Genomic DNA, 18,834 nt, shown 5'->3' with positions numbered 1-18,834 from the left:
AAATACCCAGTGAATTGGATCCTCCCTCTTTTCCACTAGCCAACCAATGCACAAACATTGATGAGACAAGCTCTAATAAGGAAGCCTTCTTGAAGGAACCTCATTCATCTGGAGTTTCTTGGCCCAAGACGAAGGATGTTGACCTGTCTCTGCATTATTTGGAGCTTAGTTCTTCTGGCTGGGGCAAAGGATGATACCAAACGGGCAGCCCAACTTTTGATGAAATTTAATGCTGATGTAGAAAACAAACGTCATGAAAGAACAGTCGCTTCATGGAACTATCAGATGAACAACATGGGAAAGAATGCCAAAAAGATGGTGGGTACCTTTGATAAGTGCTTGCTATTGACTTAAGAAATAAAGATGGGAACTGGTAAGGTAAAACAAGATATTAGAAATAAGTTGTAATGGTGAATGAAATGAACTCAGCATTGTTGGGGCATAGGTTTATTTATTTATTTATTTATTTATTACATTTCTATACCGTCCAATAGCTGGAGCTCTCTGGGCGGTTCACAGCCTGGGTTGAAAGAGTATATTCTGCTCCAATATTTACCGATATCATGAAGCCCGTTTTGTCGCTTACATGAAATGAGATTTGAAGCACAATTCAAGATGGGGAACAAAAATGAATATTTTACTGAAATAGCCAGAACAACCATCAATGCACTAAGTAGGTCTGGTCTTTATGATTTTCCAGAGTAGTGCAGCTTCTAGATTCCCCATCATGGATGAAACACATATTCCCCACAGTACAAGAAGAATCTCAGTTATAGTTTCCTGCTGCATTTTTGCTTATTTTCTTCTAATGACCCCACAGAAATCTCTCATATTGCAATCAGAGCAGCACCAGGCCAGACAATCCAATAAATATTACTCATGGCTAAGGCCATGCAAACAAACAGGTTTTAAATTAGCCATGAGTCATTAATTGTGAAGTTAGTCCCATGCCATTGCTCTCAGTGGGAACTACAGAGCCATCCTAAGTGTGGTGGAAGGGGAAATCCACCCCATAGCCTTGCTGGCTCACAAGCACCCAGAGTAGGAAGTGGTGGGCTAATTGTCCCCCCCCCTCCAGTATTCACTCCAGCAGTTCTCTTTTTATTCCTTTCCCCCCACTTCCATGGAAATGAGTCGGAGACAAAATACTTACGTCAACCAGAGACTGGGATAGATAAGGACCTGACAGGGGAACCGTGGATTCAAAACTTCCTCCGCTCATCTCCGGAACACTAAGCCCACAGCTAGCAGTTTCTTTCCTCAGGTGTAACTAGGTAATCTGGGGCCGATGTGCCCCCCACCCACAGAGCTCCTCTCTGTTGGCAGAAGCACATTTCTGCCCCATTCTCAACCCTCTAGCCAGTGTACATGGCGGTTAGGACTGGGACTGATTGACTTACTACTTTAAAGCATTTTTTAAAAATTCTGCTTTTCACCCAGAAAAGTTCCCAGTTAAGTAAAAAGTAAAAAAAGTGAGGCAGCCCCTTCCCTCAAGCTTACGATTGAAACAATAAAGGAAAATGAAAAGCTCAGGCCCCAATTCTTAATGCTGCATTGCGGGACAGAGGCAAGGAACAAAGAGATGACACAAAGAACTTTGGGTTTAAACAGGGGTCACATTTTATTCAAGATCTGCAAAAGAGGGTGGTCCTATCGGGCGTCCGGCCTGGCCTGCTCACAGACCTTGCTGAGTAAGGGCGAGCATTCTTGTCCAGGGGGTTGGCGCTGCATCTTTCGCCCTCCCTCTGTCCATCCCCTTATGGGGTAGGGAGACCTTCCACTGTCACCCCCCAACCCAGGTCACTAGGCTCAAGGTGGGGTGAGAAAGGTTGGCCTCAGAGGTAATCTTTACCTCCCAGCCCGACCACAAGGCTCAACACTGGGAGCCCTCAGGAGTTACCTGTGTTAGATCAATGTTCTTTTCACCCAAGGACGAAATCCAAACAGCGCTTAAGCACGACTCCACCATTCCAGCGACAGAGGGTTCAAAAGCGCTTTATTGATTAGTAATCAAGGCCTGGTCTCTTCAAAGGGAGCAATCAGACAAAAGACATGGGGAATACGGTACAGTAATTGAGCTTGCAAGGGGCAGGGCCCTGTTGCAGCATTAACCAATCAGAACATAACACTGGGGCATAGCTAATTATGCTAAACAGTTCTCTCTGTTTTGTAAACAATACCTTTGGCCTGACAGTAAGTTACAGAAGTTAACTTTGACACAGGAATACTGGAGGCAGAGCTCTTGTTTATGTTAGATAACCAGGATGCACTCAAGGAGACATTCTCGCATACAGGACATCATGACATTTTGCCTGCAATATGATGGCTACTTTACAGTTTCCTGTTAAAAATGGAGGTGGTTATGCTAACACCTGTCACCGTAACAGTGCCTGCGGATGCTCACCATTCAAATCCCTCTGGATGCCTGTTCCTACCTGCCATGGGGGGCATCAAGCCACTTGCCTGGTTTTAGGCTCGCTGTTGACCCCTCCCCTCCCAGTGGTGCCAAACCCAGCTGCCCAATAACCATTGGGCACACCTCTTCCCTTCCCTGCCTGCAATCCTCTCCCCGTGCCCAGGCTGTGCCGGGCATGGCAGAATGATCAAAGTTCTCATAAGTAAAAAAGTGAGGCAGCCCCTTCCCTCAGGCTTATGATTGGAACGATAAAGGAAAATGAAAAGAAGCAAGCTCAGGACCCAGTTCTTAATGCTGCGAAGTTCTCATAACACAGCTGGGATGGAAATGGCTATCCACTGTTCAAACACAGGCTTCTAGAAATATTTAAATTTCTTTGGGCCTCCAAGGAACAGAAATCATGTTTACTAGATTTGGCCCAACATTTCTACTTCATATTTTGTGAAGGTTTTTTTTTAAAAAATGCTGCTCTCCACGTGTTTCTAGCAAATTATTTTGGGGTGTTGTTTTCAGAAAGCAATGATGCTGTATTGGAAGAAACTGGCTACAGGGTAACCATATAATCACCACCACCTAGCATCATAAGTCACCTTGAGTCCTTTAAAGAACACAAATAAATAAGTGTGGCACGATGCCAGTCCTCTTCTCTCCTGAATCAAACACAGTTTTTCTCTATTTAAAATACATTTTCTTCCATTCATTTCACTAGATTTGTGTCACCATTTATGGACACTGTCACTCCAGTTTCAGTTTGGAGGAAGCTTGGAGTCCCCCAAATTAATTTCTATTTTGGACTCTCTGACTGTATTTGGCATATGTCAGCCTTAGTTGGCCACAGTTTTTTCTCCTAATGAAATGGCCTACCATGAACGACACAAATTTCCATTTTAGACTCTTCTTTGCAGTGAATCCTATATTCTTGCTTCAGTTGTTGGTCCAGTCACTGGAGCACGTTTTTCTTCTTCACTGATGATGGAAATAATCTCTAATGAACACCTGGCACATATGATATGGAGCACGTTGCTAATGAATATATCTATTAGACACTAGTGTGCACTCATGTTGCCATGGGTAATAGTAATGATAAAACTCCCTGAGCCGTAGGAGACAATAATTGCGGAGCAAATAAACATACTGTTTTTACTGTTAAAGCTCAAACTTTAAACCTTTTTCAGCTTTCAAAATTGTCTGCATATCTTCGTATTCAAGCTTTCACTTAAAACAAAAATGAGCAAAATCAGTCTGGTAGATCTTGAGTAATAAACCTTACACTACCGTATTCTTATATAAGGTTAGTCTTTTAAGATGACGTGAATGACTTTGGATAGTTATCCTTCCATATTTTGTAAACTGCCAATAGAGCTTCAGCTATAGGGCGGTATAGAAATTAGGGGTGTGCACGGACCCCCTGCTCCGCTTCTCTTCCAGATCCGCGATTTGCAGATCGGGCCACTTCGCTCCACCCCCGCTCCGCCTATGTCCGCTCCGCTCCGCTGCGGAGCTCTGGATCCGGATCGGAGCTCCGTTTCCCCCCCCATAGGCTTCAATTGAAAGCTAAAAAAGTATACAACTTTTTTTCTGTTAAAGTTAGAAACCTCAAGTTTGGCACCATGACACCTCATGGACGTATACACATGCATGCCAAGACTCAAGCCAATCCCATCATCCCCTGATTTTTGGGGAATTTATGAAAATCAGGCACCCCATTCACACCCCTTTCGATAGCTCCGTCAATTTGCACGTTAGAAACCTCAAACTCGCCACCATGATAGCTTATCCAGGGATACAAATGCATGACAAGACTCAAGGCAATCCCATCATCCCCTGATTTTTGGCGGGGCTCTAACCTCTAACGCACCATCCATAACCCCAATTCACACCCCTTTCAATAGCTCTGTCAATTTGCATGTTAGAAACCTCAAACTTGCCACCATGATGGCTTATCCAGGGATACACATGCATGCCAAGCCTCAAGGCAATCCCATCATCCTATGATTTTTGGCGGGGCTTAAACCTTTTAACTCACCCCAAATCAAGTCCCATTCTACAACTACGTCAATTTGCACATCAGAAACCTCACCTTTGGTCCCATGACAGCTTATCCATGTGTCCACATAGACGCCAAGTTTCAAGCCAATCCCATCATTCCCGGATTTTTGGGGAATTTATGAAAATTGGACACCCCATTTGCAGACATGGACTGTTCTCTGACATTTGGACAGATAAAAAAAGGGAAGTGGGCACACTCACAGATGCCATCTAGACCCACAATCATGCCAAGGTACAAGGCAATCCCATCATCCCCTGATTTTTGTCGGGGCTTAAACCTTTTAACTCACCCCAAATCAAGTCCTATTCTACAACTACGTCAATTTGCATGTCAGAAACCTCACCTTCGGTTCCATGACAGCTTATCCATGTGTCCACATGGACACCATGTTTCAAGGCAATGCCATCATCCCCGGATTTTTGGGGAATTTATGAAAATCGGACACCCCATTTGCAGACATGGACTGTTCTCTGACATTTGGACAGATAAAAAAAATTGAAGCTGGCACCCTTACAGATGCCATATCGATCCACATTCAGGAACAAGTTTCAAGCCAATCCCATCATCCCCTGATTTTTGGCGGGGCTTAAACCTGCAGACAGCTCAATGGGGCCATTTCAAAGGAAATCCCAAAATGCCATGAATTGGGGAGTAGAGATAAACCTAAATATGAATCTTCTCCCACACTTGAAAAATTGATTTGGAACTTCCACAAACCAGCCCTGCGAGGTGGGCAGGGGAGGAGGGAGGGAAGGCAGGCAGGCAGAAGTCATTTCTGGGGGCATAAGGAATAAAATGGAATAAATAAATAAATAAACAAAGGAGGGGTGGAATTAAAAGCAGCAGTGTTGCTGAATAAACAACAACAAGAATTTTTTTAAAATGCTATATCTGTCTTTTACCAGTAATAGGGGGAGTGTCTGTGCCCAGGGGGAGGGGGAATATGCCAATTTGACTGGTCCTGTCTAGGTACCAGTCTTTGAGAAGCAAACTCTCACATCAACTCATGACAGGCATTAGCGTCTCCACGAGTTAACCTTTGGAGGGCTCTGATCGCCCTCCAAGGACAGGAGAGTGTGCACTGGGCACGTCCACATGCCCTAGGGGAGCTCATCCCCTTGCACCACATCTATTCAGTTGTTCCCCAAAGTTAGGGTGTGTAGCAGTGCTGTGTTTTCTGTCTCTTATTATTGGCTTAGTATATGATTTCAGGTTGTGTTTGTGCATTTGGTGGAGCTACTGTTTTAAAAAACACTGGAAAAACTCCGTTCAGAGTAGAAAGAGAAGTTTCCCAGAATCCCAAGTTACCCGTTTTGCCTATCCCCTCCTCCAACTTTGGGATCATGTGATCATGACCGGGAGTTGACTCTGCCCCTCAGCAATCGAAAAGGTACTTTTCACCCGCTTTTACCCTACTTTTTTAAAAATTCTAGCAAGCGAACCGCAGCACGCAGAGAGCTGAGAGTAGGCTCAAAATGACCCCCAGCCATGACTCTCTAAGCACAAGAAGTTTCAGAAAGATAGCTTAAAAACCAACACAGTTATCCCCTGTTCTTTTCCGCAATGCAATCCTATGGGTGAAATGTTTCAAAATGGCGATCGGATCGGTCCGCGGAAAGAGAAGTGCTTCTCCTATGGGCGCTTCTCTTCGCCGTGCTTCTACGGGTCCCCGGTCCGCTTCTACTCCGCCTCTGGGCAAGGCGGAGCAGGCCAATTCGCTTCTTATTCTCCGCTTCTAATCGGAGCGGAGCAAATGCCTAATAGAAATCATCATCATCATCATCATCATCATCATCATCATCATCTCCGATGGATCTCATGAAAATCTGAATTGTCTTTTCAGATGTATCTTTATTGTTATTTAATGTTATTTTATTGGTGATGTGACTCACATCCCTTCCAGCCCTCAGAATGACAAGGGTGACATCCTCATTAATTTTTAGGATAGCGCTGATATCAGGTTAAGACAACCTTCCCCTCCTCAATGTCCTCCAGGTGTGGAGATGGCCATGCTGACTGGGGATGATGGGAATTTTCATACACCACATTGGGATGGCACCAGGTTTGGCGAAGTTGGGTTAAAATATATCAGGAGCTTAAGATGAGACAGCTCCAGTGGGGCATAGAAAAACAGGGATTTCCAATAAAACTCCTAGGGACTACCTTCAGAATAACCTACAAAATTCCAGGATTAAGAGATGTTCAGCACAAAAGTTAGTCATGAGTCACATAGAACCCTTTGCCATCAACTCAACATAAGAAGTTGGTCTTGGGCCAGGGACACATGGATAGAGATCCCAGCTACTGGATGTGGCCCTTCCACAGCATGGGCAAAAGCCCACCCTAATTTTTCCTCTTCTGGCTGGTATCTCAGGTCTCAGCCTTTCCCAGATTGTCACCATTACTCCAAGACAATTCCTTCATCTTGTCAAGGGCTTTCCTGCCTCCTATTGCCAAGATCCATGAAACAAAAGCCAGCCTGCAACAAACATAAAGACTGGAGGGCAGCTGAGGTTAATACAACTCTGTCTTATCAAAAATACAAGTTGGACTCATAACAAAAGTAATATCAGGACACATCTACAATGAGTATATAGAACAGTTATATCGCCAGTGTGTACTTATAAAGCTCTGCTATTATGGGCTTGGACATTCTTATAAACACACAAACTATGGCTGTATGTTGGCAGGTTCAGCAAAAATAGCTTGGAACACATTTCCTTGGCCTACTGAAAATTCTTTACGAAATGATGCAACACAATATCATTTATAGGGTACTAACCAAGTTCCTCCTGGCCAGATTCTTTCAGAGCTCTTCACAGTCAACTTGAGTTTTCATGATTCTGAATCGTTCAGTGTCAAGTGCAAATTTGGCCACGCCATTGCTTTTGTTTCCCCTCTTATAATAAAATCTATCCTTCTCATGGGAGTGAAGAATGTAGAAAGTATCATACAAAAAATCCTGCTGCATCTGATCCACATTTCATCCAACCTGACTGTCTATTCATGGGTACTTCTAGACAGAGGGCCCCTAGGGTTATCTATTGTGCAGCTATTCCACTTTCTCTTCCTTAAGAGATTTTCTGTGGTAAGAAAAGAAATGGAAGAACACAAGAGAATTCCAAATGGAAGACAATGACGTCAACACCGCCTGTGGATGAGGCAGGGTGAGTGCACAATGCGAGCCTCATCTGGAAGCATCCCGGGTTACATTTTCTGGCAGGTGAATAATAATTCCAAATTCTAATGTGTCTTTTTTCAGAATAAAGCTGATGCCAGGTGGTCAAAGTTTTATCGTGCTGCCTCCCAAAAGGCCAGAAAAATCAATATGAATCACATTTCTAATGACACCATCAGACTTCAAATTCATTTTCTGCAGAATGAAGGACCCTCATTATTGTCTACAGAAAAACACAACCAAGTATGTTACCAAATATCTGTAGGCTGTTTCTGTGTCAAAATCAGTCTATTTGGTGGTGGTTAGCCAACAATTCTTGTACGTCATTTGTCCTGGTAATATATATTCTAAACTCTGACAACGGTTAAAACTGCAGCAACCCTGCCCTCTTGCGTAATTTGTCATGCTAGGCAGGGCTCCTACAGCTTTAACTGTTGTGATGAAGGGGGGATTTCACCAGGTGCTGCATGCATACAAATGACACCTGCTGAAACTGACAATAGCAAAGCTTTTATAAATGGGAAGAGAGTTGCTTCTTTTGTTTTTTAGTGAACTATAACGCTTGTGGGTAGGCTGGCCAGTAAAACGTTTTTGAGGGTTTGTAACTTTGGTGTCTTTATTTATTTATGCTGCTAATATTTCAGCACCTATTCATACTATTTCTCCATCCCCTCCTCTTTCTTTGAAGAAATAAGGGAGTGCAGTATTTTCAATACTATTCTTCTCATTTAAATTGCAGCTCAATGATATTCTAAGTAAAATGAGTACCATCTATAATACTGGGACTGTGTGCAGGTCAGACAATCCTTCCAAATGTTTGTCCCTGGAACCAGGTACAGTATAAATAACAGTCTTTACAGGTGTCAAGTAATGCAACTACAGTAAAAAGGATAAGAAAGGTATTATTAGAAATCACTTTTCAATAAGTCCATGGCTGGCTTGGGGATGTTGGGAGTTTAAGTCCAACATATCTGGATGGTACTGGGTTGGGGAAAGATGATCTAGGGGCAACTTCAGCCATTACATTTATTAAGGTGCACACCTAGAATTTCTGAACCGTATCCCAAAACGGTATCCCAACACTCGCCATGCAGGCAGAAAGATGGCCTTCATGCACTTCTTCAGTGTACACTTAATTCAGCCCCGGGCGTGCTTCTGTATAATAAATGTAGGAAACTGATTTTATGGCGACAGGTTTGGACGTCATAATGGCTGACAGCACTGATTACGCAGAGAGACTCTGGGCTTGGCAAGGCTGGAGAGCAGATGTTGGCAGGAAGATGAGGCCTTTATACGAAGGTTATGTTGAACTAAACAATGAAGTTGCAAGAGCGAGGGGTAAGTTGCAGTCATTTTATGGTCTTGTGGGTGGGTGGGTGTGTTTTTCCCTTCATATGATATTGCCCATTTAATTTTTTTTAAGATGGTCAAATGCCCCCTTTAATTCTTCTTTTTCATGGAGTGTTAGGCTTTTATATATGGTGGCATGTTTTCAAAAGCATTAATGATCTGCTTCTCCGATTTTTCAACGTTGTTCTTAAAATGTGACAACTTGAGACCAATGTAACACCTCAGCTATGACTGTATTCATTCGTTCGATGCATTTTATCTTACTCTTTACCCAAAAATCACCCAGAGAGACTTACAAAGATGAAAAACTGATTTTATCCTGGTTGTGCTTTTATATTGTATTTTATAACATGTTTTTAATAGTGTTTGTTTTATACTTTGAATGGTTTTAACTTTTGTGAACCGCCAAGAGAGCTTTGGCTTATTGGGCGGTATAAAAATGCATTAAATAAATAAATAAATAAAAACTACAAACAAGACAGTCCCTGCATTCAAGGTTACAGTCTAAAGGACACAGCACAAAAGGAAAAGGAATCAGTAGGGCGGGGAGAGGACTCATCAGGCACTAGACGCTGAGGGCAAAGCAACATTAACTGCATGCAGCTAATCCTTGTTTATGTTTGCATCAGGACCACCACATGCAGGTAGGGCAGGTTTAAGCCTTCCCATCCAGCCACTTTCCCCCCTAAATCCCTTACACACACCCATCTGGGGCTAAAAGAAAAGGGAAAAATCCCATTGGCATGTGTGCCCCTCGCCCAGTCCATAATATCTCAAATGGGCATTGCTGGGTCTTCTTTGATGCCCGTCGTCTACATATACTTAATGGGAGCAATGGTCTCCTCATGGATTTTAGCACAGCAGGCGTGGATTTGAAGCTGCATCGCCTCAGAGGCAGTGTGACCTGACCTGGCGACTAACTGCACAGCTTTGCATTTCAGGTTATTCCGACTATGGCGATTACTGGAGAGCAGATTATGAAGTAGATTCTCCAGAGAAGTATCGCTACAGTCGTGCGGAGCTGGTTGCGGATGTGGACAGCACCTTTAAACAAGTGAGATTTGGTTTCAGAGAATGGGGCAATTGGCTTGATTATACAGAAACCTGCTTCAAGACTTCACTTTTGACTGTTCTTTCTGTGACAGCCCACCAGGGAAAATGCAGTCGTAACAGATGGACCTGAATCAGGCTCAGAAACGTATAAGCAGCCAGTGCAAGCCGGCCAGAGTCGGTCTTATATGTTCGAACCTCTTGGTCGTCATTATTAATCTGGCTGCTGCATTTTGCACAAGCTGCAGCTTCTGAACGTCTTCAAAGGCAGCCCCACAGAGGGGGCATTGAACCTCAGGGAAGGCCTTTCTCTCGGCCCCACCATTATACAACCATTTTTAGATTGTAAGCCTCTAGGCAGGGTATCGCTGTTTTATTTGTATATTTTGTACAGCACCAAGTACATTGTTGGTGCTATATAAATAAATAAATAAATAAATAAATAATAATAATCACCGACATGCCTGATAGTCGGCTGATATGCCAGCTGCGCCCTTTCCTGTAGTCAGAAGATTCCTCAACTTAACAAACTTTTAACATTTAAGAAAGCTGTAAAGACTAATCTCTTCTGGCAGGCCTATCCAGTGGAATTTTAGGATGCATTTAGGAAGCTTTTAATATGTTTTTAGGAAATTTTTAAAACATATACTGTGTTTTGATTAACATTTTATATATTTTATACTTCTTGTTGTTCCCTGCCTCGATCAGGATGGAGAGGCAGGTTAGAAATAAATTTATCATTATTATTATTATTATTATTATTAATAATAATAATAATAATAATGAGGGAGAGGGCCTTCTCAGTGGCTGCTCTAAGGCTCTGGAACTCCCTTCCCAGGGAAGCTAGACTGGCTTCCTCTTTGTTACACTTTGGGAGGCAGGCAAAAACATCTTTGTTCTGTCAGACCTTTGGGAATGGTCTGGACCTTTGTTAAAGTATTGGATTTTTAAGTTATTTACTTTTTCAATATTTCAATCTTGTAAACTGCCTTGAGTCCCAATATACAAATAATCACCACCACCTCAGGACTGTGGGCCAATTCTGGTCCACCTGCAGGCTAAATTTGGCCCTCGGGGAGTCCCCTGGTCCCACAGGGATGTCCATCACTGGGAAATCTGCCCTTTGCACGCACCAGACTTCTGTGCTGCACACGATTTCACTTGCATTTGAGAACGCAGCTGTGCATTTCTCCAAATTCTGGGGGCTTTTTATGGATTTGTAATTTACTTGTGTAAATAGATATTTGTGCAAATTATGCAAGTTGCAGTCACAATTTGAGTGAATGTCTATTTCTGCAATAATAAAAAATATGGAAAATCAGCCAGCTGGCCAGATTTGCTGTGAACTGAGTCAAGCCAGCTGGCAAAAGACAGTCAGGTGGTGGTGGATGAGCAAACAAAAGCTCGCTGAGGTCCACCCCAAAACCACATTCCTCCCACATCCCTAGCGTCACCCACTTTCCTCCACATGCTGATTGTTTTGGTGTTTTCCTTGCTTTTGTGCCACCTCCCCCCCATTTTAAAAGATTTTAATGCATCTCCTAAAGCTTAGCTACTAGCAGTACAAGCTTTAATCTAAATTATGCTGGTATTGTTGGTATTTCAGGAATTTTGGCCCTGCCCACCAAGGGAATGTGAGCGCTGAGAACCTCTAAAATGGACCTCAGCCCTCAGGCCAAAAGAAGTTCGACAGCCCCTGCCCTAGAAAGATCCTCGAACACTCCGGAGCCTAACCTCTTAGGAGAGCAGGAGGCTGCCTGCCCTGCTGCCTTTGCACTTTGCTTTCAAGGGTCCAAGAGTGGTCTGGCCAGCCACAGCTCAAAAGAGAATGCTGGATTAGATGGACCTTTGAACTGCTCCAGTATGGCTCTCACGTTCTTATGGTGGCCCATCCCTGGTTATGGTTCAGCTGCTCCTATTGATTAGGAAGATTATAGGTTTTCATGATTAAAACACAAATGAAACTAAGTTCTGATGAAAAAAATTAAATGGCATTCTCTGGGTTGTTTCCCCCCTCAGATACAACCTTTGTACGAGCAGCTGCATGCTTATGTACGGGATCATCTACGAAAGGCCTATGGTTTACAGCGCATTGATCCAAACGGAGGTCTTCCTGCTCATTTACTTGGTATGAAGATACAGCTTTCACAGACATGCCTTTGGTGTCTTGCACTGGAAATAATACACTGGTCTAGGAGGCTACATAAAACTGGCTATATGTTGTTATGTGCTCCCCACTTTGAACACAGAGAAATTCCAGAGGCAGCATGAGTTGGGATTGGTGGTTTTTTTGGAAGTATGATCACTCGAAACTTAACTATATATTTTTGTCAGATGTGGCTTATTTACAAATATACAAGTAGAGCAGGTGTGGGGAACTTGTGTCCTTCCAGATGTTGATGGACTGAAACTCCCATCATCCCTGACCACTGGCTGGGGGCTGACGAGAGTTGGCTGTCTGGGAGTTGATGAATCTAGCCATATCTGGAGGGCCTCAAGTTCCCCACTCCTGTTCTGCTTGTATATTTGCAAATAAACCATGAGTCTCCCCCACCCCCCAAAGTAGTGCTTGGGTGAAGGCAAGTAGCAGACCAAGGGAAGGGTACAATGGTGCGCAACCAGTAGGGCTAATGATATTTTGCTAGCAGAAACCAACTCCTTGTTCATGTGATGGGTTTCCCAGGAAATGCATCCTCCTAGCAAGCATTACTTTCTGTTAGTGAAACATTGGATCTCCTTCCCCAACTCTTGCCAGGTTGAAGATCCATTACCTTGAATCATGCCTTGAGAGAGAGGCACCCAGCACCCCAGCATATGCCCCACCTTAAGCTCTCTCTTCTCTCTCTCTGCTTCCATTCTAGCTCTGTCTCCAAAACTGCTGTTTCCTGGCTTCTATCTGGCCACTCCTCCCCATAGGAGGGAGGAGTTTTGTCACCTAACAAATAATGTTAGCCACTCACATTCAAACTACTCAAAAAGATGTCCAAGGATTGCCTAACCATTAGCCTCCATTGAGGCCCATCAACGGCCCATCCTGGGCCATTCATCAACAATCCCGCAGACAAAACAAGTAGCAGGAATTACTGGCTGGAAGCTGAAACTACATTTAACAAGAAGATTGCTATTTTCCACTTAATTTTCTGTCCCATGTCATATGTCATTTTCTGTGTTAGATCTGAGCAGGGAAATTTTGCTTGAATGTATCAGCTTCCAAATCATGCCAATTATTTTGTACCTGTGAAAATTGAGGACTTTGCCATAGGGACTGTGTAGATAGTGTCATGATATAGTTTAGTCACTAAGAGCTCCATCACACCAGCATTTTAACACACTCTCGACATGCATGGTGTCCAGTTTTGCAGCACTCACATGATGTCATACCCATCCTGCTGTGAACTCACTGTGATCGCGCCATTTCACCCTCCACCTCCATTTTATTTTGGTACGGGGAAAGTCTGGTTCTTTTCTCCATGCACGATAACATCACTGTTCTGTTCCTGTGTAATTTATTTTTTGATTCTATTTCTGATTGTCCTGTTTTTTCTGCTGGGGGTGTGTCTGTGGAAGGGCGTGTGTGTAGGGCGGTGTCACTGACAAAAGCAGAGGGTGGGGTGGTTTTCTTCCAGTGCGTCATTTCAATTTCCTTTCCTCATCATTCTCACTGGGAATGCCTGCTGGATCGTTGGTACGGACTTCACAGTACAAGAAGGTGAAACCAGCAACAACACGCAACAACAGATACATGTGAAAGTGTTCAGCGCTTGACATGCTGTCAAAATGGAAACAGATGGTGTGGGGCCAATCCAGGGGGAAAACTGTAGTGTACTGGAGCTCTATGTGGCCCTGGACTTAATTTTGTCGCTGTTCTATTCTTCTTTAAGAGAAAATTTAAAGTTTTTGCATTGTTTCCTAACTGGTATATCCTCTAAGCCTTCCATGGCAGGGACTTTGCAAAGGTAACAAGAAGCAGAGAGGTACACTAAGGATTATCTTTGTTCCTTGCCTCAAGAACAAGGAATAGGGCATGCCACTGATCATCAAACTACATGTTACCTTTAATCATCATCAACTTTATTACGGTCACTGACCAGACTTTACACATAGAAGAGTGTAGGGCAAAAATTACATACAGATTTTAAAAGTATGCATCAGAATCAATTCTGGAGAGACCTTATTCTCAATGCATTCAAAAAGAATTTTGCAAAAGCCTCGATTATGTCTCTGTCCTCTGTGGCCCTGAAGCACTGAAGAAGTGCATTAATTTCTAAACTGTAGCTATGTCAGTGTCTTTTTCTTATTCAAAAGTAAGTTCAAGGGACTCAATCCAGATCAGGGGATTCAATCCCTACCTTGGGGGTTGGGGTGCTTTTTACCCATTTGCCCCCTTGTGTGATCTCATCCTCTCATGCCTGCAATTTGTAAAAAGGGGCCCAATATATTCACTGTGGAAATAATTTATAGTAGAAGAAAAGGATTCTGAAATAGCCTCATTGAGATGACAAAAACCCAGCCAACTTCCTTGACAGTTTGAGACAGCAGATATTATTCATTTTGTATTTATTTCTAATTGTATTTTTGTTGATGTTGTTGAAGGTGACATGTGGGGTAGATTTTGGACAAATTTATACCCCTTAATGATTCCCTATCCAAATAAACCAAACATCGATGTATCTCCTGCAATGGTGCAAAAGGTAAGACATGAGTATAAAGTGTCAACTGAATGTCCTGAAACAATTTGTTCTAGCTCATTTACAAGAATGTCTACCTTGCGTTTTATTTTATTCATTTTTTATTACATTCACATTTTTCAACTTCCCAATAACTCAAGTTCTCCAGGCAGTGTACAGGTAAGTTGTATAATTTTCCCTTAGGGCTGGGCATGGCAGGTGATACTTTTAAAATAAAAGTTGTTGGCTAAGCCAATCATATATGGCGAGTGCCTTTTGAGGAATGCATTTCTGCCCCTCTGGCTTGCCCCTCTTCCCAGGATTAACTAAATCAATGAGTCCTGCCCTACAATTCTGTGGAAAGTTTTGTGGCCCTCAGGGGCGAGGGCCACAACATGGTCAGTCCCCACATGAAGAGAGGAGTTCTGCTTCAGGCACAGAGGCTGAATGACCACCCAGTCCCACAGAGCTTCATTGCTTTAAGAGGCAAATCAATAGGTCTCTTTTAAGAAGAAGTACCTGACTCCAAAGAAGGGCTCCTCACCCTGCTTCATGGGAGGGACAGCGCTGCCCACCTCTGTCATAAAGCGTTGTTAGCTCAGCCAATGAACTGCTTCAGACATCGGGGAGCTGAAGGCAATTTGATTTTCAAAGTAATAACTATTTATTTTTTTAACAAAAGTTACGGTGCAGACTGTTGGGAAATCACACTCTGAACCAGAGTTGAGCAGAAGTAGCAGCGGCTCTCAGTTTAGGACGCAGCAAAGACTCAATGAGGCAAAGGATTCTTTGTAAGTTAAAAGCAAATCCTTTACTGACAGTTGAAATAATTTAGTTATGGCAGCACATATACAAATACTCACAGATGATCAATACACAGCAGCATACATCAAGATGGGGTAGGATGAAGGAATAAAAAACATGAAAAACACAGCTCCTTATATAGGCAGTCCTGTACAATGATGCAATCATTTAATTGCAGAAAAATGCTTCCATACAATAATTCAATAATTCAATAAGTGTCCAGCTGAGACCTTGACATTTAAGGGAATACGTTCTGCTGACTCCTCATTTTCTTCAGGTCTCCAGGTAATTGTAAAAACAGTGGAAAAATAAAAAAACAGATCCAATCCAGGATCCAATACAGACAACTCCGCACTCATGATACACTTATTTTAAAAACAAACAGCCATTTAATACTGAAATCCTGTCTTTTTCAGAACTGGGATGTTACAATGATATTTAAAGCTGCTGAGAAGTTTTTTGTCTCTATTGGACTCTATAACATGACTGAGGGCTTCTGGAAGAATTCTATGCTTGAGGAACCCAATGATGGCAGGAAAGTTGTTTGTCATCCCACTGCTTGGGATATGGGGAAGAAAGACTACAGGTACTGAAAACACTAGGACTGGGTTCTTGTTTTGTTTTTTTACATTCCCACAAAACATTTAAATACACTCAGCAGGTAAGTGGAAACAGACTGACCACTTGTGGGACCAGAATGCGCTCAAGTTAAGTGCTCATTTCTGATGTGGAAGTTGTTCTTCAATTTATATGTAAGATGAAGAACTAGTAGGGTGAAGAGCCAAGTGTTTCATATTTGGATGTGGAAGATTCAGTTTGAAATAGGTTTAGCTCCACTTCTATTGAGTGTTAAAATCACTCTATGCAGCACGGGATGCTCCCATCTGTTTCTCCTTAATGGTTATTTTTCTGGGAAGAAAAAAGAAAGGAAGGGGGGAAAGGAAGCGTTGGGAAAATGGAAGAGAATGGGCAGTAACCTCTGCTGCCCACATGCCAGTGTTAACCACCAGTAATGCAACAGGGAGCTAGTGGTTGTTAAACAACCTGAAAGTAGCAGGAACGCTCATTTCCAGGTCAGCTGAACTTGCAGAACGGAGCTCTGCTGACCTGTCCTGATCTGGAAACAAGCCTTTCCATACATTTCCGGGGTTCCTGTACAAGGTGCTATTTCACCATTGCACAAGCAGTGGGTCCTGCTGGTGCAACACAAAATCAGTAGGATCACAGCAGCTCCAGTGGATACTGACCGATATCACTTGGATACGTCTCCAGCACCCCAAAACATTGAATCAGGCAGTGCGATTGAACCACAACAGCCTTGTCTGGAGGTACCCACGGTCTCCCTCAGAAGAGTATATATGAGACAAAGATATTTTCTATTCTGTACTGAGTTTACTAAGATGAAGTGGGAACTTTCTCTTAAACAAACATCACTACAAAAGGCTATTGGACTTTGCTGTAATGGCTAAGCTTAGTTAAAAAAAAGGACAAAAGGAAATATGGAGATCATTTTAAAGACAATTAGTTTCTATTGGTTCATAGAATTTTGTAAAATTAAATTAATAATGCCTGTTGTACCTCTTTGTTTTGAGATGATTTGATTGAATAGAATCATACAATGGTAGTGTTGGAAGGGCCTATGAGGCCATCGATTTCAACCTCCTGTTCAATGCAGTGTTTGAGGTTATTTCTACCATTCTGTAATTTGTAGATACTCCTATGCTGTGAAAGTATATAATATTAAATAAATAAGTTAATAGAAAAGGCTCAAAATCAAATCGATCCATAAAACAGTTGATGGTTTATGCCATTTCAGTTGTTGGGGCAACCATAATCAAAGCAATGATGCAATTCTGCCATAATCTTTGCTTGAATTGCTTTTGCCTGTAGGATCAAGATGTGCACAAAAGTAAATATGAATGACTTCCTGAGAGCATACCATGAGATGGGCCACATTGAATATTTTATGGCCTATTCTGACCTTCCTTTCTTGCTAAGAGGTGGTGCCAACGAAGGGTTCCATGAAGCTGTAGGAGAGATCATGTCACTTTCTGCAGCTACTCCAAAACACCTGAAAAGCCTTGGGCTTTTGGATCCTGACTTTCAAGAAGACAGTGGTGAGTTGCTTTGCAGTGATCATGCTTGAAATTCTCAGCAGTTTTGAAGGTGGAAGATGTTCGGGACCAAATATTGTGATTTCAAAAAATTACTGAGGAGGGGAGGGAATGTGGTGATTTCAAACCAAAGATTTCCGTAAGAAAGTATATGTTTTGAAATCTTTTTCATCACAGGTTTCATCACATACTCATGAATGGTGTAGACTTTGGCAAATTATTAATGACTCTCATTTTTCTTTTTCTTTTTCTTTTCTTTTACCTTTCCCTGTGTAAGTATATATGAAGGATTTGTTCTCCTATATCTTCTTTTGTATACGAAATAATAGCAACAAGAAGGGTCAATATGGAACATTTGGTGAAAAGTGACTTTTTATACTTTTACCAACCATTACTGTTAAGGTTGCACCTGCAACAATTTTTTCACTTACCCCAATCAGACAATTTTGTTCTTTTTCAGAAACGGATATCAACTTCCTGTTCAAACAAGCTCTCACTATTGTTGGAACGATGCCTTTCACTTACATGCTAGAGAAATGGCGCTGGATGGTGTTTTCGGGGGAGATCCCAAAGGAACAATGGATGAAGAAATGGTGGGAGATGAAGTAAGTAAAAGAAAGGGTTTCTTTGCTGAGGGATCTCTTGCACATTTCTTTATTTTATATATCTGCAGGACTGGCAGAATCAGTGATGGAAGGAAGGGCTGTTGAAATGCTGCTTATCAGCACTAACTAGCCTTTTCACATTAGTACTTAGTGGCCGTTTCCCAAACGATGTTATCTAGTTATACTATGATGGGCCGGCTGTGAATTTCAGATAGGACTATTGAGAGAATTTGAGTGTATTGAAGTGGTCCAACTTTAAGCAAGCTGTGCCTGCTTCAGTATTGCTCACAGCCCTTCAAGTGCCATTTATTTATTTATTTATACATTTGTATGCCACCCTATATCACTGTTCCCCCGACCCTTCTCCAAGGTCAAGCAAACCCCTTACACTGGGGAATGAGAATGGAGAGGCAGGGACAGAGGAGGGTGCTCCTAAGGCTATGTGGAGTGGTTGTGTGTGTGTGTTGTTTTCACTGGCAACTGGGACTTGATTACAACTCTCAGAAACTCCAGCAAGAGACTGATGCTCCATGAATCATTTCCCATGGAGGAGGAGGCCCTTGGCAGGAAATGACCAAGTTGCCACCTTCTTCTCCTCGT

General features: G+C 42.6%; 1 protein-coding gene across 1 annotated transcript in view; it reads left to right on the top strand.

Moving 5' to 3' along the window:
- Window positions 1-204: 204 nt before the first annotated feature.
- Window positions 205-18,834, top strand: part of ACE2 (angiotensin converting enzyme 2) — a 74,841-nt gene continuing 56,211 nt past the window's right edge. The window contains exons 1-10 of the mRNA XM_063127681.1: window positions 205-318; window positions 7,729-7,887; window positions 8,384-8,477; window positions 8,839-8,982; window positions 9,936-10,048; window positions 12,064-12,172; window positions 14,638-14,735; window positions 15,932-16,101; window positions 17,406-17,632; window positions 18,090-18,234. Of these exons, the coding sequence (XP_062983751.1) occupies window positions 220-318; window positions 7,729-7,887; window positions 8,384-8,477; window positions 8,839-8,982; window positions 9,936-10,048; window positions 12,064-12,172; window positions 14,638-14,735; window positions 15,932-16,101; window positions 17,406-17,632; window positions 18,090-18,234 (1,358 nt within the window). The 5' untranslated portion in view covers window positions 205-219. The remainder of the gene's footprint in view (window positions 319-7,728; window positions 7,888-8,383; window positions 8,478-8,838; window positions 8,983-9,935; window positions 10,049-12,063; window positions 12,173-14,637; window positions 14,736-15,931; window positions 16,102-17,405; window positions 17,633-18,089; window positions 18,235-18,834) is intronic.

Source organism: Elgaria multicarinata, chromosome 5 (assembly GCF_023053635.1).
Source record: "Elgaria multicarinata webbii isolate HBS135686 ecotype San Diego chromosome 5, rElgMul1.1.pri, whole genome shotgun sequence".
NCBI classification, from domain to species: Eukaryota; Metazoa; Chordata; class Lepidosauria; order Squamata; family Anguidae; genus Elgaria; species Elgaria multicarinata.
This window is presented reverse-complemented; position numbering and strand designations above follow the sequence as displayed.